Source organism: Cyanistes caeruleus, chromosome 1, assembly GCF_971803275.1.
Source record: "Cyanistes caeruleus chromosome 1, bCyaCae1.hap1.1, whole genome shotgun sequence".
Lineage (NCBI taxonomy): Eukaryota > Metazoa > Chordata > Aves > Passeriformes > Paridae > Cyanistes > Cyanistes caeruleus.
The window spans coordinates 148548641-148573744 of NC_141701.1; the positions used below are offsets into that span (position 1 = coordinate 148548641).

Sequence of the window (25104 nt, forward strand, 5' to 3'; positions counted from 1 at the left end):
GCCCTCGTTGCTGAAGGTTTTAATGCTTCCCCTGTGGCATTTTGCTTTGAGACACCTCTGGGCACCGTTGTTCACACGTGGCTCACCAAGAACCTCTTGCCCTGTCCTTGTTGCTCCTCTTGCTGACCATATTTCAGCCATTATGTTCTCTTTTTGGCAATCACACTGAAGTGCAGCAGAGGCCAGGAATGGCCTCTGAGGAGCGGCTGCTGGCCCCAGGCTAAGACAAACAAACAATCAGAAGGGGCTGTGTCATTAGAATTGGATGGAGGGAAAACAGCAGGTGAAAGAAGAGGGTGGAATGACAGATATTTTAATCTCAAGTTATTTGGTGCTACCAGCAATGGCTTCTTGTGCTGTGGTTTTTATTAAAAAAATATGTCCTTATCTTGCTTGTCCATCCATCTCTCTCATCATCCAGTGTCTAAACTCTGATGTTTTTAATCCCTTCTGCATATTCTGTCTTTCTAGCACTTAATCAAGTAAATATAAAAGTTTGGAGCTCTGGAGGTTTAAATTGGCTTTTAGAGGGGAGGAGTCACATCTGAGAAGAAAGAGGGGAGATATTATCTGGTTAGTCAAGTGCTGGATTTTCTATATTTCCCTGGAAATAGATGGTATCAGAGCAGAGGTTTTGGAGTGGCTGTGTCTAGGCCTGACCCTGCCTGGCCGTCCTGTTTCCACGCTGATTTTTTTGCATTTTCCAAGTGCAAATAAGAGGTTTTAGTGCTCTGCTTTGGAAACCAAGCATGGTCTGTGTCAATCCCCTGCCTTGCACTTGAACAGTGTGGGCCATGGTCCATAAATTCAGCAGTTAAACCTCTGCTTTTCTAACCCTGATTTTCCACTGAAGAGTTTGTGACATTGAGCAGATTTCACAGGGACCCTCGGGGTATGTAGGGTTGTTTAAATGAATACCTTGTCACCTCCTTCTTGCCTCTAACTCAGTGTTTCCCATAAGAAACACTCTGGGCATTTCATACTGAGCTGATCTCAGATAAATGTGTCTTCTTCCCTCCTGCCAGATTTTGACATCCCGTTCTGTGAGAGGTTTGGGAAAGGTGGCACCTTCCCAAGGCAGTACCATCTCTCCCAAAGTCGCAAGGACTACAGCGACGGTAAGGAAATGATGGAGGCTCCAGGAGGGAGGTGATCAGCCCTTGATTGCTTGTGACACTGCCTGGGACTGGAAAGACTTGGGGAGGAGAGGTTTCTAACACAGGGAGAAGCACCAAGTGCTTTGGGATTCCCTTGTGTATTCAGAAGGGTGTTCTCTGTGAGAACTGTGGCTCTGCTCTTGGGGAGCGCTGAGCATCTACAGCTTGTCCTCTGCTTACAGCTCCTGTTTTAATTTAGCCATGGGGATGATTGGCATTTCTCATCCCTGGCAGTAGCATCCTTCCTATTCCCCTAAATTGCTTGCTTTTGAGGATGCTTTTTGTGACCTTTACAGCAGGTTTCTCACTGAGCTGTAGGAAATCCCCAAGCAATTTCAGAGAAGCAGTATCTGTTTGCTTCTCTGTTTTCAGCTGGTGAGCTCTGAGCTTTGGGGCCCAGAGCCTTTCTCCTGCTCATTCTTTCACTGTATGAGACTGCAAGTAGTGGGAGGCAAAAATTCCCTTGGGAAAAATGTACTGAGGAGGTGCAGAGAGCAGATTGAGCTTTCCAGAGTGAGCTTCATCTCTCACTGACACCCCTGTGAAGGCAGGTCTGGCCTTGCTGTGTGGTAATTTGCATGTGGACTTAAGGGATGGCAGGGATAATTTTCAATGTTAATCTCTGCCTGCTCAGTGTTTAATTGTGATTTACAACCAACAAACCCCCTGACGTAATTAAACTGTTGCAAACCCCTCTGGAAAATTTCTGCATTAGATATAATGCCTGCTGTTACCAACTCTTAAATTGAATTTAAAATCTTCACAGGGCTTTGCTTCAGTTCTATTACACTTTCTTCAATTTGAAGAGGTGAGGATCTGGGCAGTGATGTGAGAAGGTGGTGGCAGGTGGATCCAAGTTGGTGTGTGTGTGTTCTGGCTGTAACTTCACCCCTTTTCCCCTTCAGGCCGGAGGACTTTCCCCAGGAGTTACTTCCCACAGGAGAACCTGTTCCAGCTCGTCCCTTCCAGCAGAACCAAGAGCTTTACTGGGGACAGCAAGCTCAGCACCTTGCAGTATGATGAGTACAGGCCCAAGTGTTGGAACAATTGTGAAAAGGGTCTGCAGGCCTTCAGCACCTCCCCTACGAAAGCCAGGAACTGTGAGTGAACCAAAGACCCGAGCGCCTGAGGTCTCAGCAATGCTGGGATTTGGCACAAAATTGAGTTATTGTGACCTGCTGAGTTACTGGACATCAGCTAAGCCAGCCATGGGTAAACTTTGATTGCACTCCCACCATGAGGGACATGGCACCAGCTTCTGTCTCATGAGAAAGGTTTAGTACAACACCCTGTGTCTTCCCTTGGCCTTTGTCTGGGAGCTTTGTGGGGCCAGCTGGTGTTCAGCACTTGCTGGGCTGCAGATGATTGCTTGTGTGTTGGACTGTCAGTGTGGTCACACAGCAGAAGCTTCCCAGAAGACTTGGGGTGTGGGAGCAGATGAATTCTGTTCCTGGGTTTACATTGCTGTCACCCCAGCACCTCAAAATGGCCTTGCAGGTTCCTCTGCTATTGCAAGGCTGCCCATGATATAGAAGCTGGTGCTTTTTGGGCCTGTTTAGTGATGGGTAACATCCTAGAAATGACCAGTGAGATAAAACTCCTTACTGGTCCTGCCTGGGTTGCTGCAGCTATCCTGTATTCTGCTAAACACTCCCACAGCAGAAGGGAAATTCCAGTGTTGGCTAAGAAAACAGTTGCTAGAGGAAAGACTCTTAATGAAATAGGACTCTTCTGGGATTTGTTTGTGCATTATGCTAATGCAGACTGGGACACATTCCCCCCATACCAATAGCACCAGGGTAGTTAAAACTGTTTTGTCCTGGTATCCCTGGGAGAGAGTGGCTCACTGACTGCCCTGTGCTCTGTAGAGTCAGGTGGACCCCGATGCTGAAGTCTCCCTGCTCTGCTCCTCTCTCAACCCTCCCCTCTCTCCTGCAGCCCTGCAGGCACCTGTGAACTGGAGGCTGGGGAAGCTGCTGGGAAGAGGAGCTTTTGGGGAAGTTTATCTCTGCTATGATGCTGACACCGGGCGGGAGCTGTCAGTGAAGCAGGTGCCTTTCGACCCTGACAGCCAGGAGACAAGTAAAGTGAGTACAGGGGCAGGACTTTCTGCAGCACCTTGGGGAATTGTGGGCTGAGGATGGAGGTGTCCATGTCCCCAGAAGACAGTGTGTGGAGACAGGGTGTTGTTTTCCCTCCCTGGAGTAGTTCTGAGTGGCTTGTGGCACCAGTCACAGTGCTCTGGTGACGTCTCTGTCTCCCAGTTCCTTGGTTACATTGGCCTGCTCTGTGTCAGATATCTCTTGCAGTTCTGCCTGATCTCCTTTACTTGTGTCCTTCTTGCTCCCTTCACCTTCTCTCCATTGTACTCAGTGACTTCGTTGAAATCTTCCAGAAAAACTTCTTAAACAAAAGTAGTAGTAATAATAATAATAATAATAATAATAATAATAATAATAATAATAATAATAACCTGTCTCAAAGCCAAGCCCTGTTTTTATTCTTGCCTTTCCCTTAAGGCAGTGGTCCTTATTTCTGAGCCTCATGTGGTCATGTCTTTGTGGGCAGCTTCACAGCTGCTACAAAAGCTGTGCTCAGCACAGAGCTGTATTTGTGTATCATGTTCCCAAAGACACCATTCCCTTTCATCAGGCAGCCTGTCTGGTTTGTTACAGGAGGTGAATGCTTTAGAATGTGAGATTCAGCTGCTGAAGACTCTCCGTCACGACAGGATCGTGCAGTACTATGGGTGCCTGCGGGATCCTGAGGAGAAGAAATTGTCTATCTTTGTGGAATACATGCCAGGAGTAAGTGTAGTTCCTGCTAGAGATTGTCCTGAGTGGCAGAAAACAGATTTAGGGTTTCCTGGACTTTGGTGAAATTTGTATCTGTCCAGCTGAGCTGCTTTATAGCTGATGAACCAGGCCAAAGCAGTGGATGCATCCCTAAGGCTTAGAGAGCTTAGGATGTGAGTCAGATGTCATGGTGAAGCCCCTCAACAAGCACTGGGTGCGATGGAAAGCCTTGCAGGCAGGTTTTAGGTTTGAATCCTGCGGCAGGGTGTGTTCACAGTCTGGAATCTGAGCTTGGTGAGTGCGGGACACAATCCAGATCTTGCTCCAAACACTGTGGCCTGAGCCCATCCTTAAGTATTTACTGCAAATCCCTGCAGGACAAGCTAATAGTACAACTGTCCACCCACAGCTGTCACCAATTATTTGTGGCTTTCAGCACGTGTGTATTAAAAAGAGTGGTATTCACTTACTCTTCTGTTGAGCTTTTTGTGGGCAGCATTATCCTCTTGTGCATGAGTGGCTTCAGTTTGTGGCATTGCTGATATAGGATGAAATAACCACGGGGAAAAAGATCAGAATGCTTTGAGGGAGTTTAAGCAGGGGCTGGAGAATGCACATGGGTGAGTTGAGCATCTCTTTGTGTTGGGGAGCTTGTGAATTACATCAGCCATTAGACTGATGGTGTAAAACAGCATAATGCTATTTACATTGCTGGAGGATGTGTTCTCCTAAGTCTCTTCTATCCAGCTGGATTTGTTTCCCAGAGTGTGGGAGAATAAACCCTTGTTTACACAGAGATTTGTAAGGTCAGAAGGGACAATTAAGTCATTTGGTTGCAAAAAATTTTGGTTGTTAAGTAAATGTGCTAGAGGCTCCCTGAATGCATCTTGCATGTGAGTGATCAGGTGGACTTCCATGCCTCTGAGTCCCTTCCAAGCCCTGTCCTTCCCCTATCCCTGTGGGAATCTTGCCTTCAGGCCCTAACACAAGGCATGGACCCAGAGGAGTAAATCCCAGGAACTCCAGCAGTTCCCTTGCTGCTTATTCCACAGCGTGCTGATGTTTGTTAGCAGCCAGGAAACCAGCATTTGATGCAGGGGCAGTGTCCAGCAGAGCTGGAAATTCAGTGTTTGTTTTTTTAAATGATAAAGCTGAGCTCTGACCAAATACTGATTGGCTTTGCTGCTGCAACAACAGCTCATTTGACAAAAGGAACTCAGGACTCTGATTTCCAAGGCCAATGGGAGTGAGGGAGTTCCCAAACCTTGCAGGACAGCAGCTCTGCAAAGCTGGGTCTGGCCAAGCTTTCAGCTTAAGAGAGTCAGTTTGGCAAAACCTTCACAGGGCTGAGTTTGGGTGCACCCTTTGGCTGCCATTCTTATGATGGCCCTCAGTTTATAGCTGACTTTGCAGTTTCTATCCTATTCTATTCAAGCCCATAAACTTGTTTTTTAAATTCTACTTGGAAAACAGAATGGTCCATTTGACCACAGGCCTTAAAGAGCCAGTTTCCCCTTCTTGTTTGATATCCCCTCATCAGGGTGAGGGAGGGCAGGATAAGAAATCTGTTTTGGTTGTGGTGAGGGAACGTTCCCTGCAAACAGGTTATATTGAGGGGATCATTTAGAGCATCTTGGGTTGCTTCAGCAGTGCTGAGAAAGGAAGAGGAGAGGCCCATCCACAGGATCACCAACAGCCTCAAAAAAGCCAAAGCAGTAGCTGGGCAGAGCAGCAGCAGAGATGGGTGGATGTGGAAAAGCTGATAGAGTTTGAGGGGCCGGCTTGGAGCAGAGCAGCCACTGTTCCCAGAACAGGACTGGCAATCTTGGATCAACCCCAGAGCTGCAGGACAGGCAGAAACAGGATCAGTTTCCCCTCCCACTTCCCAGCTAACCTAAATAGAGGAGGTAGAGCTGAGTGTGAACCCCAAATCTGCCTCTGGTTCATCCCTGCTAAAATCCAGCTCTGGCACAGTGAGACACATCCATTTCCAAGTGAGCCAAAAATACAGCTAAAACCAAGGGGATCAACCTGCAGCAGGTGATAAATGTCTGCACCCCTGCTTCCCTTCCTCTTTGATCAATACCATCAAACCAGTTCGAGCCTGCATGCCTGGGTTAGAAATTCAAGGACTTGCAAATTATCTACCCTGGGTGGTCTTGTTGGAGCAGTCCCTTGTGGGGCTGGTTGTGCCTCATGGCTGTAGGTTCTCCTTGCTGTGCAAAGTTTTGGGAGGAGGTTTTCAAAGACTGACTCATTATCTTGACCCTAAAGAACTGGCTCTCTGCTCTCCTGAAAGGAGACTGTAGACAGGTGGGAGTTGGTCTTTTCTCGCAGGTAACAAGTGATAGGAAAAGAGGATGTGGCCTCAAGTTGCAACAGCACAGATTTAGACTGGGTATTAGGAACAATTTCTTCACTGAAAGGGTTGTCAAGCATCAGAATAGGCTGCCCAGGGAAGTGGTGGAATCACCATCGTTGGAAATGCTCACAAAAACATGGTTTAGTGGTGGACCTGGCAGTGCTGGGTTAATGATTGGAATGGATGGACTCAGAGGTTTATTTACCTTAAATATTCTATGAATCTAATTAATCGAGTTGATCTTCCCGTTTGAGTTGGAATTCCTCGTCAGTTTGATCCTTCTCAGTGAGCTGTTGGTGACACCCCTCCAGCCACTAGAGGGGGAAGAAGGTCTGTGGTGTTGGCAGGGATCTGGGACACAGGAACATGTCTGTGGTCTGTTCACTTAGTGGATTTCTGCTGTTCCTACAAGTAAGGTTTGGGGTATTTTTTGAGCTGGAAGACGGAGTGGTCAGGAAGATTTAAGAACTGGCTGTGACATGATGGTTTCTCTGGTCCTTACAGTTGGTGTGTGTTGTTTCTTTGCAACAGGGCTCAATAAAGGACCAGCTAAAAGCTTACGGTGCTCTGACCGAGAATGTCACACGGAAGTACACCAGGCAGATCCTGCAGGGAGTCTTCTACCTACACAGCAATATGATTGTCCACAGGGATATTAAAGGTCAGTGGATGATAGAGAGGCTTCTTGCTTGCTTGGGTTTGTTCAGCCCAGCCTCCCCCCTGCCCCAGCACAAATCCTTGTGCACAGCACAGTGCTGGGATCTTCTATTTGAAGTATTCTTGCCCCTGCCCTTCACCAGATTGAAAGATGAAAATCTTGAGCAAGCAGCTGAAACCAAAATCTTGTGCTGTTTTCTCTCCCAAGTATTATTGTTAGGTGCCCTTACACGTCTGAAAATCTGTTGTAAAATATCCAAGAACTGAGAGGCTCTGGCGTTTGGAGAGGTCTGAGGCTCCTTTCTGGTGTCTGTGGGTGGGCAGGATGATCTGTTGGCCCTCATGCACTGCTCAGTTTTGGCAAACCTGCTGAATGGGGGGACACTGGTGGGATGTCTCTTGGATAGCTGCTGCCTTAGGACAGAAGGATTTGAAATAATGCAGAGTCCAGCCCCTTTGGGCTCTCTCCTGCCTGGCTTTCGGCCTGTGCTCTTCCTGCTCTCCTCACTGTAGCCACTTCAGGTTGCTGCTTCATTTCTTGAGGGTCTTGTCTTTGCTTCTCACCCCAGGTGCCAATATTCTGAGAGATTCTGCTGGAAATGTGAAACTTGGAGATTTTGGGGCCAGCAAACGCATCCAGACCATCTGCATGTCTGGGACTGGGATTAAATCTGTCACAGGAACACCATACTGGATGAGCCCCGAGGTTATCAGCGGAGAGGGCTATGGAAGGAAAGCTGATGTGTGGTAAGGAATGCAATAAAAAACCCCACCACTTCTACTTAAATCAAACAATCCTTTTGGGAAGCTGTAATGGGAGCAAAAGGTATAGCTAATAGTTGGAAGCAGTGCAGAGGATGGAAAATAGAAGATACATGTTAGGATCAACTGTGCAGATATCCAGAGGAAACAACTTGTAGCTGAGTTCCCAAAACAGGAGCACTCAGAATCACTTGCCTTTGGAAGCTCTTGTCTTGTGTGAGTCTCACATCCAGCTCTTTTAATTCTGGAAAGCAGGTTGATAACAAAGCTCACTAAAAGACCTGTTGAGTTTTGGTGGCCCTGATTTTGGGTTCACTAAGCTCAGCTCAGAGGCTCCAGGGATCTTCAGTGGCATTCCCAAATCTACTGCTGGATGTTTTCATGTTGCTCAGGCACAAAGATAACCAAAATCATTGGCTGCTTGTGAATGTGTTGAGCTGTGGAGGATGACAGATGGAGCCTGGAGGAGTTGGGATGGCAGTGCTAATCTTCCCAGTATGTGAGGAGGAAGCAATGTCTTCTCAGTGTGGGAGGATGCCCAAGCAAAGAGGGTCAACATTAAATAATCCTTCCAAGAGAGCTTGGAATTGGGTGGGAAAACCTAGAAAGTCCTTAGTGGGCATCCACGTACCCTGCACCTCCTGCACTGGCTGATGGGAGGCAAATGTTTAATTTTTAATTTTTTTAGGCCGAATAGGTTTAGGATAGGTTTAAATTTTTGGGATTGTTCATGAATAGAGGTGGCAGAGTATCTCTGCTGAGGCCAGGATTCCTGAGCAAGCTGAGGGAAACCTCTCAGGCTCTTTGCTGCTCATCCCACATGTTCCTTCTCAGGTACACCTCAGAGAGGAAGTTGGGTGTAGGCAAACATCTTTCATTCTGGCTCAGCTTCCTTGGGAACTACATGCCATTGCTGAAACTGTGCTGTCTGAAGCTGTGCATTGGTTTCCCTTCAGGGGAGGCTCCAGTGAGCTTTTATGAGACTCAGTATCTGCCAGTTAACTTAGCATCTCCCTGAGCTTTTATAGAACTTAGTGTCTGCCAGTTAACTTAGTATCTCCCTGAGCTTTTATAGAACTTAGTATCTGCTAGCTAACTTAGTATCTCCCTGAGCTTTTATAGAACTTAGTATCTGCTAGCTAACTTAGCATCTCCCTGAGCTTTTATAGAACTTAGTATCTGCCAGTTAACTTAGTATCTCTCTGAGCTTTTATAGAACTTAGTATCTGCCAGTTAACTTGGCATCTCCCTGAGCTTTTATAGAACTTAGTATCTGCTAGCTTACTTAGCATCTCAATGAGCTTTTATAGAACTTAGTATCTGCCAGTTAACTTGGCATCTCCCTGAGTTTTTATGAGACTTAGTATCTGCTAGCTAATTTAGCATCTCCCTGAGCTTTTGTAGAACTTAGTACCTGCCAGTTAAAGTGGGCAGAATTGCCATCAGCTGTAAGGCAGGCTTGTGTGTTCACTCCTGCTGTGGGAGTCGAGTGCCCAGTGTGACCAGGGAGCTTCAGGGTCCCAGACATTCCAGGGATATGTGCCCATCTCCCGCAGGCTCGCTGCCTGCACAGTCCCTTCAGGCAGGTGCAATCCCAGAGCTGGTTAGATTTGAGCTGCAGGGCCAGCGCCTCAGTTCCTCACCCTGCGCTTGGCGTTCTCGCAGGAGCGTGGCCTGCACCGTGGTGGAGATGTTAACGGAGAAGCCGCCCTGGGCAGAGTTCGAGGCCATGGCAGCGATTTTTAAAATCGCCACGCAGCCGACCAACCCCCAGCTCCCCGACGGCGTCTCCAGCTCCTGCCGCAACTTCCTCAAGCAGATCTTCGTGGAGGAGAAGCGGAGGCCGACGGCCGAGGACCTGCTGAGACACCCTTTCATCAGCTGCGGGCTCTGAGCGCTGGCAGCGGGGATGGGAAGCGCTGGCAGCGGGGATGGGAAGCGCTGGCAGCGGGGATGGGAAGCGCTGGCAGCGGGGATGGGAAGCGCTGGCAGCGGGGATGGGAAGCGCTGGCAGCGGGGATGGGAAGCGCCGGCTGGAGCTCGGAGCTGGCCCGGGGCTGGCCCGGGGTCCCTCCTCGCTCGCTGCTGCCCCGGCCCCGCCGCCTTGTTGGATTTTCAAGCTGCGCTCGGGAATTGAGAGCGAGGAATTTCCCGGCCTGCTGGACCACGTTAAACCTCCCTGCTGCCAGCGGTGCCGGGGCCGTCCCCCCTCGGCAAGGAACTGCTCTTCTGGGGAAGCGTGGCAAGCGGGAAATGTCCCCCCGCCGGGGGCATCGGATGCTCAGCGGCCATCACCACCTTTCGCAGAGGAACAGACAGGGCTTCAGCCAAGCCGGAGGAGATGATCCTCAGACCACGGAGTCGGGGGGACCTGGGGGTCCCCGCTGACAGGGGGACCAGCCCCGCTGGAGCAGCCGGCGGCGTTTCACACTGTCCTGTGCCTTACGCGGTTACAATCAAGGAGTGATGCTCGGCTCGGATCTGGTGTGAGGATGCTGCAGCCGTGTTGACTTTGCCTTGGCGTGTGTGTGAGTGCGTGTGTGAGTCTGGGAACGAGGGGGTCTTCTCGGGGTGCAGGAGGTCTCTGCCGGGTACACCCGCGGACGGATGCCCGGACCCCTGCCACGGGCTGAGGGATGGTTCAGCGATGGTGGTGGTGTTTAAATGCTGGCGGTGCTGGCGGTGGGCAGGGCTGAGCAGCAGCCAGATTGTGCTGGGAGCCGTCAGGATTCAGGTGGGAGCTGAAGGGAATCTCAGCAAGGAGGGCTCTGCTCACAGCCGCAGCTCTGCTGAGCCGTGCCCGTGCTGCTGTGCTGGAGGGATGCCATCGTGTTCTGGAAGTGCAGGGAGAGCCCAGTGGATCTCTGCAAAACCCAAGAGAGTGCCTAAAATTAGGCAGAGAGGACTGGTGCCTGTGAATCTGTGTGCGTCCTCCTCTGGGCACCTCCTCCTCTGTGCCTTTTGGACCATCCCCAGGTACAGGGAAGGGGAGCACCACTTCTGTGGTGGAGTCCAAGGGAGCAGCTGCAGGACAGTGGAGCCTCAGACTGGGAAAGTGAAGCTGCAGCACTCGAGGGCAGCTGGAAGCAGATTCCTTCCTGCAGTAGGTTTGAAGTTGTATGAGAAAACAAGCCAGTCAAAAGCAGAGCTGGGCTACAGCCTCTGACCAGCACTACCCTGCTGGAAAACCTGGGCAGGAAGCACGCACAGAGTCCCTGGAAGCTAGTTAATTAATTAACCTATCAGATCCTGGGGGGTTTGGGATAAATCAATTGTACCATCCCACCTCCCCCTTTTCTGCTGCATCAGCTGTTTCTACTGACTCAGCAAAGGGTTCAAAAAGCAGGTACCAGGAGGTTCCATCCTCAGGCCAGTGTGTCAGACACAGGTTTATTTTAATGCTGGTTTTCAGTGTAAATGAAAAATGTTGCTTAGACTTAAGAGGAAAGTGACAAATTGGTTGTTTGTGTGAACACATCCTTGAATTCTTCCATGTGGAAGATATCAAGATTTTTGCACTGCTGGTGTGGTGAGAACATGTCCATTTCCTCAGCTCTGAACAGAGAAGCAGGATTTAGGAGGTTGCCCAGCGTGGCTGTGGATGTCCCACAGGGTTCAGGGTCAGGGCTGGATGTGGCTTGGAGCAACCTGGTCCAGTGAAAAAGTGTCCCTGCCTCATGGCAAGGGGTTGGAATGAGATGAGCTCTAAGGTCCCTTCCAACTCAAACCACTCAAAGATGTTAAGATTTTAAGAGTTCTTTCAGTTTTTAAAAAATAAACACTGTGAGTATTAGGGCAAATAAAAAGAAACACCTAAAAGAATTCCCTATAAATTTGTCTGAAAGCTACCAAGGCCATTTATTGCCAGGCCAGGTTCCAGGGAAGCTGGGGGACAATGCTGGAGCAGCACCAGGGGTTGTGTCAGTCAGCCATGGTGGTGATGGGCAGCTCCCCACAGGGAGGGCAAAGAGTCTCCTTTTGCTGAGGGGAATGAAGAATTTTATTCTGTGAATAGGACCAAATCCATCAGTCTGGTCAGTAATATGGGATGGATGGAAACAAACACAAGGGAAAAAAAAAATCAGCCTTGTCTGGGAACAGGTTTGGTAGAAGAGGGTAACAAAGTGTGTGTTCACCAAAGCTAAAAAAAAAAAAAAAAAAAAAAAATCAAAACCATTTTTAAGCTGTTTTCTCTTCTTTCATTAAAACTGTTTGATTTGGGTTTTCTCAGCCCTTCAGTGGTGGGTGGGTGTTTTCCTTCTTTTCAAAGATTTCAGAGCCAAAGGGGGCTCCTGGCTGCCCCAAAATGTTCCCAGGGCCCTCAAGCCACCTAACTCCTCCCGTGGATGGATGTGGTGAGTGTGAGTGTGTGTGAGTGTGCGTGTGAGACACTCCTCAGGTGCCTTTGCCTTTCTGGTTTGTAAAACCCTTGCAGTCTTCTGATGTACAGAATGGAACTAGGAAAAGCAAATGGAATTATTCTGCCATGTAAAGTCATTTTCTGTTTGTTTGGTTTGTTTTTATTTTATTTTGCCTGTAGCGGACCCTTCGGCTTTCCCTGCGTGCTGCCACAGAGAAATTAATTCTTTTTAGGGGCTGGGCTGGAACAGGGCATTGGAACGGGCTGTCCAGGAGAGTGGTGCGATCACCATCCCTGCAAGTGTTCAGAAGGCATGTGGATATGGCATTTGGGAATGTGGTTTGGTTGGACTCAATGATCTTGGAGGTCTTTTCTAACCTCAATGATTCCATGAGCCTACATTTCTATTGCCTGTCCCCTGCACCCCAGCACAGCCCCTTCCCAAAGGGCAGTTCCCAGTGTGGGTGGGGGGCACAGGGGGCACTTGGTGTGACCATCCCGGGGGCACTGGGGGTGGGGGGTGACAAAGATTTGACAGTTTTGGGTTTTTCTGGAACAGATGGATCTGTGCAGCTCTCTGAGCCGGTGTTTCTGCGTGTCCCTGTGTCCTGACACTCCACCTTGGACTCTGAATGCACAGACCTTTGTGCTTCTAAACTTAATTTTTATTTATTTTTATTTTTTATTTTAAAATTTTGAGTATTTTTCTTTGTTTCTATTTCATCTTCATTTTCCCACTGCTCCCCCTATTTCTCCATTTTCTCTATCCTTTATCTTTTTCCCCTTTCTTTTCCCCCTTCCCCTCTTTCCCTCCCCCTTTCCTCCCTCTTCCCTCCCCCTTTCCTCCCTCTTCCCTCCTTTTCCTCCCTGTTTCCCTCCTTTTCCCCCTTTTTTCACCCTTCCCTTCCCTTCCCTTCCCTTCCCTTCCCTTCCCTTCCCTTCCCTTCCCTTCCCTTCCCTTCCCTTCCCTTCCCTTCCCTTCCCTTCCCTTCCCTTCCCTTCCCTTCCCTTCCCTTCCCTTCCCTTCCCTTCCCTTCCCTTCCCTTCCCTTCCCTTCCCTTCCCTTCCCTTCCCTTCCCTTCCCTTCCCTTCCCTTCCCTTCCCTTCCCTTCCCTTCCCTTCCCTTCCCTTCCCTTCCCTTCCCTTCCCTTCCCTCCTCATTTCCTTTTTTTCCCTTTTCCCCTCCTTTTATCCCTTTTTTCCCTTCCCATTTAATTTTTCCTTTATCCCGGTTAATTGCTTGGCCGCGGCGGCGGAGCGCGGTTTGGTGGGGCGTGGTCATGCAAATTGAGAGGCGGGGTATGCAAATGAACACGCATTACCCCCGCTCTCTGATATGTAAATTAGGGGGCGTGGTCATACCACCAAGACGCTCGTTTCCGTATGCAAATGAAGGGGCGGGGCCATGCAGAAGAGCGGCCCGGTGCGGTGACAAGATGGCGGCGGCGGCGCGGCGGGCGCAGCTGGTGCTCGGGCACTTGGCCGGGGCCGCACCGGGCCCGGGGGCCGCCCCCAGGGCCGTGCCCTGCGCCGGGGGTCCTCCGCGGGCCAGCAGCCCCGACGACGTGGTGGTGGTGCACGGCCGCAGGACCGCTATCGGCCGCGCCCGCCGCGGCGGCTTCAAGGTACGGGCCGGGGATCCTGCCTCTCCTGCAGGTCCCCACAGGTGCTTGGCATCCCCGTTGGGAAACGGCTTCCCCCTTCTTCGGCTCCCCTCCTTGCACTCCTGGGTGCTGCACCGCTGCTTGCCGCCCAGACACCGCCCCGGAGCTGCTCTGCTCTGGAAGAGTCCAAATCTGGACGCTGGATGATGGTTTTAAGGCTGGGGGTGGCAGCGCCAGTGGATCCCCTAAAGGGGCATTGTCCCGAGGGGTCCCCAGCTCCCCCGGCAGCCCAGGGAGCCATCGCAGTCCTGTCACCTGCCTTGGCACACGGAGCAGCCCCGGCGTGTCCCTCACTGCACAGCTTGGCACGGACCTGCCACCCTTCTGGAACCTGCTCCTCCCTGGGTGGCATCCACAGAGTCCTGGGAAAGAGCAGGGTGCCAGGATGACCCCAAAGGGTGCTCGTTCCTTGTCATCCTTCCAGACAGGTCTCCTCATGCTGGCGGTACTTCCCCCTAGCTGAGGGGTCACCCTTGTTTCTTTCACAAAATCAGTGGAGGGGCTCCATTTACTGCGGCTTGTCACATAAATCTCTGTAGTTGTGTGTGACTTTGAAGGCCCTGCAGAGCACGTTCCTACAAATCCAAGGAAGGTGAGAAAGAAAGCAGCATGTGTGTTACAGTACCTGCAGGAAACCTGGGGTGAAAACATGCAGGTAATTCTGCTGTGGTAGGAAAACAACAACCACAGTGAGCTGAGAAGTGGAGTAAAGATGCCTTAGTGCCACTGGCCAGCCCTCTGAAATGGTGTGAGGCTGAACTGGTGACAGGGCACTTACTGGTGTTCACTGATGGTGCTGGTCCCCTGTGCTTTTAGGACACAACACCCGATGAGCTGCTGGCTGCTGTGATGACAGCTGTCCTTCAGGATGTCAACCTCCGTCCTGAAGTCCTGGGAGACATCTGTGTGGGTGAGTGACTGCCTCTGCCTGGTGAAACGCCTGGTCTGGACAGCAGTGTGGGACAGGCTCCTCATGTGGGATGCTCACAAGTCTTGTGGGGCTGGAAGGGGTTAGTGTGTAGCATTAGGATTTCATGCCTGTCCTGTTGGTGGTGGGGCTCTGATCTGGGGCTGAGCAGTACCAGGCTGTGGTGATGGGAACATCCCTTCAGTGCCTGTGAGGGGAACACAACCAATTGACTGGAATTGTGTCTTTGCACTCAGGGAATGTGCTGCAGCCTGGAGCTGGTGCCTTGATTGCAAGAGTTGCACAGTTTCTAAGGTAAGCTCTCAGCCAGACTGAGGTTCTTCCTCTCCTCCTTGGGCTATGGAGTAGCACAGGGTTGGAGATTGCAGCGAGGCTCATGCACTCCCAGGAATTAAAACAAATCACCTTTTGCCTAGAAACTGGACTTTGATCGAGCGCTCAGAGAACACTGATGGCAGAGACAGGGAGGCAGGTGAAGCTGATCTGTTTGTGCTGCCTGTGTTGGGCCTCTGAAAGGGACATGATGTTTTGTGGGCTCCCAGCTGCACTGTCTGTGAGGCTGCCCCTCTCTCTTCTGCATCTGGTCCCAAAACTATGGATGGGCTCAGATCTTTCTGTCATTGCCCAGTACTGAGATGGATCCTAGATTCCAAATATTTCAGTCAGTTTCTGTTGCCATTGTTTGCTTCTGTTAATCACTGCACAACTACCACTTTAGAGAGGTGCAGGCACAGCCAGCCAGCCATAATTATGAATATTATAGAGCTTTTCAGGGTTTCTGGCCTGGTCAGAGCTCAGGATCTCCAGGGGAGGGCCTTGCTTAGAGAGCACCTTCTGAAGACAGACCCATGGGGACAGAGCACTTTGAGTCACTTGCAGATGAAGTGAGGAAATTATCTTTGAACTTTGCTTTCCCTTGGTGCAGGACCAAATAGATCAAGAAATGGATAAAGGGATCTGCTTGGAACTTGAGAGTTAAAATTTAATCAAATGGATTAATGCACTCTTTAGAGATTTGGGTTGTTGTTGGTTTTTTATCACTGAGCCTTTGCCAACACTGTCTTGTTTTCCAGTGGTATTCCAGAGACGGTGCCGTGCTCCAGTGTGAACCGGCAGTGCTCCTCCGGGCTACAGGCCATTATCAACATAGCTGGTAGGTGTTGTGGGCACTGGCATCAGAGTCGATGCCTGTCCCATCCTAAGGGCTCATTCCTCTTGTCCTCCAGTCTCTCTGAGCAGTAAAACAGTGATAATGTCTTGTGCTGTAGGGAAGTTTCAGTGTGGTGTTAGCTAAATACTTTTATATCCTTGAGGCCAAGTTTATCCCTAGACAAATGACTTGGTTTTCTGGGAAAAAATTCCACCATCACCTCCATATCAGGCAGCTTCCAGAAGGGTCCCTCCAGTTCTCTCTGGCCCCATGTTAGTCCTCAGCCCCATCAACTGCTTGGCCTGGCTCTCACTCTGGCAGGCAGGAAGGTGAGGAAGTGCCCATTTGGCTGTAGTGGGTGCTCAGGTGTTTGGAAACTGCAGCTGGGCTGGAAATGCTTTTGCTCCTGATGACAGTAAGAATATTTATGCACTGCTGTTACAGGTGGCATCCGAAATGGATCGTATGACATTGGCTTGGCCTGTGGGTAAGGAAGTATTTTCATAGTGCTTGCTTAGGCTTCCTGAAGGTAACACTCTGTTCCTGTGCAATAGCCTGCCATAATTAGCTTTTTAGCTAATCTCCAATTAAATAGCCTCTTGAAAGACAAGCAGCTCTCTTGGATGAAGAAATTAATATCCTACGTGTGCTAATGAGTGTTCTGCAGATGTACAGGATCTGTACTGTGCTGGACAGACGAGCTGTTCTGTGCTTCAGTCCTAATATCACAAGCAATGTTTGTTTTTTGGAGGATTATATAAACGTTAGGTTGGTTTTGGGGAAATACTAGTGACCATATACACATTGACTTCAGAAGAAGGAATAAAAAAACCAAAACTGTTCAGTAACCCTGAGGCTAAAATACTGAGTTTCTCTTTTTTTTATAGCTTGATGACTCTAATCTTTCATTAATTATTACTGCACCCAGTAATGTCCACCAAGGTATTGTGCTTAAAGGGACTGACGGCTTTTGCACCCCTGGGTATGCCAGACACTGGGTTTTGTTGTGGGAAGTTGTCTGGCCTCTGCCCTGCAGGGTTCTCCATGAAGACACACATAACATAAGTTACAAATAGCTTTTGGGAGCTGGGTTTATCTCAAGTCTTACTTTTCCACTGAATGAAAACACAAAAGACTGTAGCTGGGGTTTCTCTTACTTAAAACCCATTCCTATGGCTTCCTCCAGGAGCAGATGTAGCTGAAGTCAATGATGGAGTGTCCCATCTTTGAGCTAGATTAAACTGCTGATAGCACTTACTACAAGCTGTCTTACTTTCTGCTTGCCTTTAATTTTCCAGGAATAGTTTCTTTGTTATTTATTCTTCCTGAAGGTATTTTTGTGGTGCAGAGTGGAATTCAAACCCTCTCCCCATTGTAGGTTTCATAATCTAGATTGATCTTAGAAAAGCTCATGAGTCTTAAAGTGATAGCTTTGTATTTCTGCAGTGAATTTGAGGATCTTCAATGTGTTAATTAATTTGTGGGTGAAAGATTGCACCCTGTGTGATCCATGTCTGAAATTCTTTGTGTTGCGAAACACAAATGGTGCAACACACTGAAATCTCTTTGCCATGGTTTGCTCAATACTTCTTTTTCTACTGCCAACCTGTTCTTAAGATCTGAGTGTCTGATTCTTAAGATTTTTGTGTCTGTTGACAATCTCACTGAAAACTCCAGCCCTTGAACCTCATTATGTTTGAGGACAAATGTGCTAGAATCATAGCAATTCCTTTCTAGCTGTGGAAACACAAGAAATTAACTGCTGACATTGGTATCCTGTTCTAGTGAAGCAAGAACCAGTTGAATATCACAATCTGTTTTCATTTCATGATAATTCTTAAACTGATGATTAAAGAGCTTCTGCCTTAACCAGTTCCTAATTAGCAGCTGTGTTTCTGTGGGATAATAGGAAAACATGTTGTCAGGATATTGAGTTTTGATCAGTCTTAATGGAGCAATTTAAATTTTTCTTGTGCTTAGTGTGGAAACAATGTCCCTCAGAAGTGCCAATAACCCTGGTGATATCAGTTCCAACATGATGGATAACCCCAAAGCTCGAGACTGCCTTATTCCTATGGGGTAAGTGTTTCCACTTCCCACAGTTTAAGGGTTTTGTAGATGCTCTGTCTCCCCAGTGACCATAGTTACAAATTGACCTAAATGTGGTGAGCTTGGAGCTGTGTGCTTTGGCATCCTTGGTTGTGGTGGAAGATTAATGATATGAAATGGGGGGAAATCACCAACTCTGATCAAAGATTTAAGATCTGTCTTAAGATCAGTGGCTTGTTGAGCAAGGAGAACAGATTTGAACATTGTTCTGGTCCTAGATTTGATTCAGGATTAGCTCCTGCCAGCAGTTCTAAGTTGAGAAGGCAGCAGTTAGCTTTCAAACTAAAGCCACTGCTTGTACCTGGTGTGATCTTAGTAGAAGCCAACTGCAGCCCCATTAGATGTGTCCTAGGATTAACTCTGTGATGTTTTTTTCCCCAGAATAACCTCAGAAAATGTGGCAGAGAAGTTTGGAGTTTCCCGGAAGAAGCAAGATGCCTTTGCCTTGGCTTCCCAACAAAAGTAAATGTTTTTTTTTGTTAGACCTTTTGGATTGAACTTTTTAGTTAAGAAATAAGCACAGCTAGAAAACACACTGCTACTTCCTGGTGAAGTGCAGCCTTTGTGTTGCCTTCCAGTCCTTGATAATGAGCCAAGAAGCTTGAGGGGGTCTGACTGAAATTCAGTGCCTGTGCGGGGTTGTGTGTGATGAGGGAACTGGAGTCCAGAGCTGTACTGGGATTGTGTGACTCACCTCACACAAGTATCACTGGCCACACAGACCCTGAACAGTGAGTACCCTGCTTGTTTCAGCATCCAGCAGTCCCTGCCCATGGCACTGGAGGTGGAACTGGATGATCTTTAAGGTCCCTTCCAACCCAAACCATTTTGTGTTTCTGTGACAGAACCTCAGGGAGGTTTCTGGGACGAGTGCGTGGTGAGGTATTTTCACAGTGGCTTTGGCTCAGGATCACTGGAACCTGAACGTGGGAGCAGCAGCAGCAGGAGCCTCTCCCATGAGGGAACAGTTGAGTGTGGCTGTCTGTAGTGAACTGCTGAGCTTGTGAGAAGAGTGGCTTGTCCTTGCTGCAGGTGTTTGGCTCTGAGTGAGTCCAGTCTGATAACCTTCCTCTTGGCTTAAATCACTGCCAAAGTCAACTGACCCCAGAATCTGTAGGACTCTACTGCCTGAGCAGTGGCAGGTGATATGGTAAAGTTTCTGCCATCAAAGAGTTAAACTTGATTTCAGAGCTCTGTTTAAGCATCAGCCTGGTCCAATTATTTATCTAACACAGGAAACCACTGCACAGGGTAGTTAACCTTTAAATTCCGGCCCTGCTGCTCAGGGAACTTGGCATGCCAGCCTTTCTCACTGCCATGGAACTGATAACCAAAAAGAGTATGTGAATGTGATTCCAACTCTCACATGAGGCAAGGGCTGACTTTCTGGCCTTGGTCTCAGGATATCTGTGGAGTTACTGACCTGTCCTTCAGTACTTTGCTCCAGTTCTCACTTACCTGGGAGCATTGAATATTTTCATTTTATTGGTAAAAGTGCAAAGTGATGAAGGGGTAAAACAAGCTTCTAGTCTCCAATTTGTATTCTCTGTGAAGGATTTACCTCTGGAAGGTAAATCTAAATAAGCTCTACTTTGAAGGCTTTTAAAATAGCTTGTTGATAAGAAAGATTAAATCTACATGGCTTGAGCTAATTCTGGTTTAGTTAATTGTATTCTATCTGGTCATGACAGTTGTTGACTGCTGCTAGTTCAGGGTTCATCTATTCTCTTACATTTGTGATGTGGCTGTACCCCTGAACAAACAAAACTTCATGCTGGGGGCTGGTGGTGGTCAGTCAAGGCACAGAGGTATTGATGGGAACAGAATGGGGCTCCTGCTTTGAAATGAGTGATCCAGATTTGGGGACAATGCTCATAATCTTGATGTAGAGGTAAAAAGTTTGTCTTCCCATGAATGCAAATAAGAATTTGCCTCTTGTCTTGACCACCACTCGGCAATGATGTACCAAATCCCACCTTAGTTCATTCTCTGTCGGTCTGCTTTCCTTCAGTTCTCCTGCAGTTCACCTCCAAAATATTTTAACCTTTCATACTCTTTTTTTTTCACCAGAGCAGCAAAAGCTCAGCAGATGGGACTATTTAAAACTGAGATTGTTCCAGTGAAGACCACTGTTGCAGATAATGAGGGCAACAAAAAAACAATCACTGTGCACCAAGATGAAGGGATCAGGCCCTCTACAACACTGGAAGGCTTGGCAAAGCTGAAACCTGCCTTCAAAGAGGATGGAAGCACTACAGCAGGTCAGCTCAGTGTTACATTTGTGCTGTTCCTCTGGTTTCCCTGCCTTCACTAGAACAAAAAGCATGTTAATAGGTCTCTTCCAACAGGGAATGCCAGCCAGGTCAGCGATGGAGCAGCTGCTGTTCTCCTGGCAAAACGCTCCAAGGCAGCACAGCTGGGCCTGCCGGTGCTGGGTGTGCTCAGGTCCTTCGCTGTGGTGGGGGTTCCACCCGATGTGATGGGCATAGGGCCAGCCTACGCCATCCCTGTTGCTGTGGAAAAGGCAGGTGAGAACCACCTGCCACTCAGGCAGTGCTGGGCACAAGCAAATCAGATTCCTTGGATTGAGATTTAATGTTATATTATTCAAGCATGTGCAGCTCTTGGCCCCAGGAACCATGAAGTTAAACCTGAAACCTTAAAAGAGGTCCTCCCTCAGATGGTTGAAATGCTTTTCCCTTGTACTGGTGTGTAAATTGTCATTCACTCACCTTTGAGAAGCTCAGGAGTAAATCTCTGCAGAGGCTCAACAAGAGTTGACACGTGGCAAGTGATTTAGTGTTCTCTTAGTGCTGTTTTCCCTTGTTCATTATGACCAGTGTATAGGGGGTGGTTTTTGTGTTTGGTTTTTTTATGTTCTTTATAATTTTATCATCTTATTTAGGTTTTTTACTACACCTACTGGGTTAAACAGGTTTTGTAGATGATGAGCTGATTTAGCCTGGCCTGGCTGCAGTCACATGCCCACCTGTAGCTTTATTTTACACTCTCCAAACACCCTCAATCCTTAATCCCTCTGCAGAGAAATCACACTTAGTCTGAGGAAACTTGCCAGACTCAGTGACACGATGCCATGGGCTGACATTTTGCAGTCTTTAGACATTGTTGTACATGAACTTGTTTAAGTGTAGATACTCCACATGGAGCTGAAGTTCCTCTTTTTTAGATGGAGTAGAACAGGAATTCATAGAAGGAAGCTATCAGGCAATTACTCTCTTTGATATAGTCATGAGGCAAAAATATCTCTTTTTAACTCTTGACTTTTCTGGCCCATAGGTCTGACTCTGAATGACATTGATATATATGAAATTAATGAAGCCTTTGCAAGCCAGGTGAGTGAGCATCACCTTTGTGTTGCTACACAGCTTGGCAACTGAGTGTGTTTCAGCTTGGTCTTCAGGTTAAGATTTTTAACTTGTTCCACATAGTACATCTTCAGCCAAATGTTAGTAACATGTGCAGACTATTTTCCTTTTCCTTCAAATAAGAATGACCAGGGCATTGCTTATATAGCTTAGTATTAAAGAAATAAAAAAGGTCCACTAAGTAAGAATTGGCTATTGTACTCTCATAGCAACTTGCAACATCTGTTTCACCAGGGCTATGATTTATTGTCAGGTTGTCTGTCTGTCTGTGTGTGGGCTCAGTTTGAGATGGACAGTTTGAGCTCACTTCTGTGTGCATTAGATCAGTTCCACTCCTTTCCCCTGAGAACGATGGCCGAGCTGGAGTTTGACCTGGAGGAGGTCAAACTCTGAGAACTCTGAGCTGAGAACTAAGGAAGGCAAGAGCATTTCCATGAAATTATTCCCTGTGTCTTTCCAGGCTGTGTACTGTGTTGAAAAGCTGGGCATTCCCATGGAGAAGGTGAACCCCCTGGGAGGAGCCATAGCACTGGGGCACCCCCTAGGCTGTACTGGTGCTAGGCAGGTCGTCACTTTGCTCAACGAACTGAAGCGCAGGGGGAAGAGGTGAGTGCTGAGCATCAGTACTGGCCTCACACCTGCTGGGTGTGCAGCTCCCACAGGCTCAGGGGTAACCAGTTTGTGTTCAGCTTTCTCTGTCTCTTGGCTGAGGTAGTAACTCTCCATTTGGGTTAAGGTTTCTCCATCCCATGGATGGCTTTGAACCTGAATTTCTTGGGGGTCTCCTGGCAAAACAGGAGAGCAGTAGACACCTCAAACTTATTGTAATCTTTTTGTTTTTTCCTTGGATGCTTTAAACCTGAGCTCTTTCTTTTTCCTTAATTCCACGTGTTTTTTATTTCAGAGCGTATGGAGTCGTGTCCATGTGCATCGGAACTGGCATGGGCGCAGCGGCTGTGTTCGAGTACCCGGGGCAGTGAGCTCCAGTGCTGACAGAACAGCACCACAGCTCACTCTCTGCCTTCCTAGGCATAGCAAATGATTTCCACTGAAATCATGTGGGTTCTGGGATTTGTTATTAGATCTAAAAATTTTAGGCAGAAATTGTGAAGTAGAATTTAATGATTCAGCTCTGCGAAGAAGGTGAGGAAATGCAAAACTGGCACATGGCTTCCTGACATAAGAAATTAGCTCAGCTGAAATTAACTACAGGCCCTAGTGTGGTGATTATGAATGATTATTAATTTAATTGATCTCTTTATTCTGTGAATATTACCAGAGGGAGTAGTTTATGGGACAGTATTTTTGTATAACAAATTGGCAAAAAGAGTCACTCAAAATGAAGACATCAGTCCACATGAAAAGACTTTTCCAGCATTTCCTTAAAAGGTTTCACCATTTTTTAAGAAGTTTTACAGACCTTGTTTTGAAGCAAAGACTTGACATCCCTGCCTTTATAACTGTGCCTGTCCTAGCCCAGTCAGAAGTTGTCTGTGTCTTAAATTGTCCCTACACTGGAGGATGGGCTGTAGCTTGCTGCTGCTGGAACTGCTCTGAAGCCTCCAGTGGGGGAAAGTGGAAGGACTGGAACATAATTTCCACAGGAAATGCCTGAACTGAAAGGTTCTGTTGAATTGCTAGAAGCCAGGATTTGGATGTGGCCATTCCTTCTTTTACAATACATGTCTGAGTATCAGTTTGTGTGACTCCAAGGAAAATCTCGTTGTTAATCATATTTACTTACCTAACATAAAGCAAATTACAGCATTACATTTACTGCACGCACTACATGAACATCAATGAAATCTCAGTCCTTCAGCACTAATACAAACATGTTCCATCTTGTATCTTTTGTCATCCCTTATTACTTGGCTGAACAAGATCACTGAAACTCAGCTTGAAAAAGAAATGTACTCATTGCTGCTTTAAATTTGTAACAAACAGATGTTCTTTGTCCTGACTTTTGTTTTTGCACTTAATAATACAAGTGGGTTCTTGCAATATATTTGTTTCCTTTTTATGATGATTTTTAGTTGAAGGTCATGATGAGTTAGAGCTCTTTGATATTTTCACAATCCCATGCTGTAGCCTGTCTCACCCAGCAATCACACAGGCCCGTGTGTTAGAGCCAAGAAATTGAATTACTTAGAGGGGATAATGAGCCATTAACAAAAGCCTTTTATTTAATGAGAGTGGAAAATTTAACAGACTCAGAAGTGGGAATTCCAGCGACCTTTTGCTAAAATAATACTAAAATAATTTAAAGAGAAGTGAGAGTAAATGGGAACCATGTGGGGGGAAAGAATGAAAAGGAAGAAGGGTTCCTCCCTCTGTTGCTGAAGGGGATGTTCTCAAGGCCCAAACATGATGAAACATACAGGTTGGTAATTTTCCAAGGAGCTCAGGGAAAGTTGGCTCTTCCCCTTTTCATGTAAGGCACTGAGAAAACAGCCTGGGGAATGCTGGCCTATTCACCAATTCTTGCTTTTATTATGTGTCAATGTCCATTTTAATGTCAAACAAATAAATGAGGCAAAACAAAAGCTACTTTGAGGTGTGAATAGTCTTTAGCTGTAATTCAAGGCATTCTGGGCTCTGCAGAGGGCTTACACAGCTGCTTTGCAATTTAAAACCTTGTTCTTTGCCTAAAGGTAAGCTTATCACAGCAATAAAAGTAACAGCATAGTGTGATTACGGCTGGTTAAGGTACCACGAGAATTTCTTTCCTCATAACCTAAATTTTTATTCTGCTAAAATTCCAGTCCCCACTAAAACAACTGAAGTAGATGAAAATACAGGTTCAGCTGATGGCACGTCTGCATCCAGCCTGTTACCTTGACATTTGTCCCACATTGTCCTGCTTAATGCACCTTCCCACGGTGTACTCCTCGCCCTCTGAGGTGCAGCTTGCAAGGCTTCTCTTCCAGCATTCCAGAAATGGTCACAAAAGCTTCATAGTCAGTGTTGCTCCTAAAATGCACAGCAAAAAGTTCAGTTACAGCTATGTGCAGTCCTGTGTTTAGGGATGGGATGAAAAGGGGAGAATGGTGTCCTAAGAATGCTCCAAGTCACAAGCACAGGTCACTAATGTTAGTGCCAAGCCCACAGGGCTGTGCTCCATGGGAACAATACATGATGTTTGAAAATAATGTTCAGGTCTGTGCCTGAAGACATTGGATTCATGTTTGAATGAATGAGAATATCATCATACTTGTGAAATTCTGATTTAGATGAATAAATGAAATGAGGCTCTGCTGGGAGCAAACACCTGCACTGTCATGATGTGAAAACTCCTCCCCAAGATGAAGTTTGGAGGGAAAAGTTTCTGTCACTCCCCTGAGATAAGAGGCAGTCAGTGGAGTCCAAACTGTAAATTAACACCAAAAAGGTTACAACAACTCTAGTTTTGCACCAAGGTGAAGAGCATAATTTGCCCAAGGCTAATGCCACTCAGTGCTCCTGAGCCCTTCCTCTGTGTCCAAGTGCCAGCTGTTGTAAGGGCCTGAGGCAAATGCCTGTTCTGCCAGACAGTCTTTGTTCTTTCCTTCTCATAAAACAATTCCCCTGCAGAAGGACCACTGATCTGGGGAGGTGAATTATTAAAATCATCTCATATCTTGCATATAATTATCTCCTAATGCCGCATTGATTGCACTCTGCTGGTGTTGGGAATTCTTCCTATGGAGCCCCACAGATGAGCTGGCTGCTACACAGCAACATCTTTGCTTTCTGGTATTTCCAGGCATTTTCAACCATGCTGATTAGCATATTTGT

The 25104-nt window shown here is 47.5% G+C and overlaps 3 protein-coding genes across 10 annotated transcripts in view; 2 read left to right on the plus strand and 1 right to left on the minus strand.

The window, feature by feature from the left end:
* Window positions 1-12230, plus strand: part of LOC111925531 (mitogen-activated protein kinase kinase kinase 3-like) — a 75976-nt gene extending 63746 nt beyond the window's left edge. For all 6 annotated transcript variants that reach the window (XM_086866513.1, XM_086866536.1, XM_086866552.1 and 3 more), the window contains 7 exons: window positions 1026-1118; window positions 2063-2257; window positions 3096-3244; window positions 3833-3964; window positions 6846-6975; window positions 7541-7718; window positions 9399-12230. In XM_086866513.1, coding sequence (XP_086722639.1) covers window positions 1026-1118; window positions 2063-2257; window positions 3096-3244; window positions 3833-3964; window positions 6846-6975; window positions 7541-7718; window positions 9399-9627 — 1106 coding nt within the window. In that variant the 3' untranslated portion in view covers window positions 9628-12230. The remainder of the gene's footprint in view (window positions 1-1025; window positions 1119-2062; window positions 2258-3095; window positions 3245-3832; window positions 3965-6845; window positions 6976-7540; window positions 7719-9398) is intronic.
* A 43-nt stretch (window positions 12231-12273) lies between these two features.
* On the plus strand, window positions 12274-23877 carry ACAA1 (acetyl-CoA acyltransferase 1). Of its 2 annotated transcripts, XM_086866568.1 has the most exons (13): window positions 12274-12408; window positions 13441-13546; window positions 14574-14667; window positions 14922-14979; window positions 15759-15838; window positions 16280-16322; window positions 17816-17914; window positions 18326-18406; window positions 20015-20205; window positions 20293-20472; window positions 21242-21297; window positions 21791-21936; window positions 22235-23877. In XM_086866568.1, the coding sequence occupies exons 3-13, from the start codon at window positions 14607-14609 to the stop codon at window positions 22308-22310; spliced, it is 1071 nt and encodes a 356-aa protein (XP_086722694.1). In that variant the 5' UTR covers window positions 12274-12408; window positions 13441-13546; window positions 14574-14606; the 3' UTR covers window positions 22311-23877. The 2 variants fall into 2 exon arrangements, with proteins under 2 accessions (XP_086722694.1, XP_023777673.2); XM_023921905.2 differs by lacking the exon at window positions 12274-12408 and having other exon boundaries at window positions 13515-13718.
* A 171-nt stretch (window positions 23878-24048) lies between these two features.
* DLEC1 (DLEC1 cilia and flagella associated protein) overlaps window positions 24049-25104 on the minus strand; it is a 33201-nt gene continuing 32145 nt past the window's right edge. For both annotated transcript variants that reach the window (XM_023921993.2, XM_086866497.1), the window contains exon 38: window positions 24049-24300. In XM_023921993.2, the coding sequence (XP_023777761.2) occupies window positions 24192-24300 (109 nt within the window). In that variant the 3' untranslated portion in view covers window positions 24049-24191. The remainder of the gene's footprint in view (window positions 24301-25104) is intronic.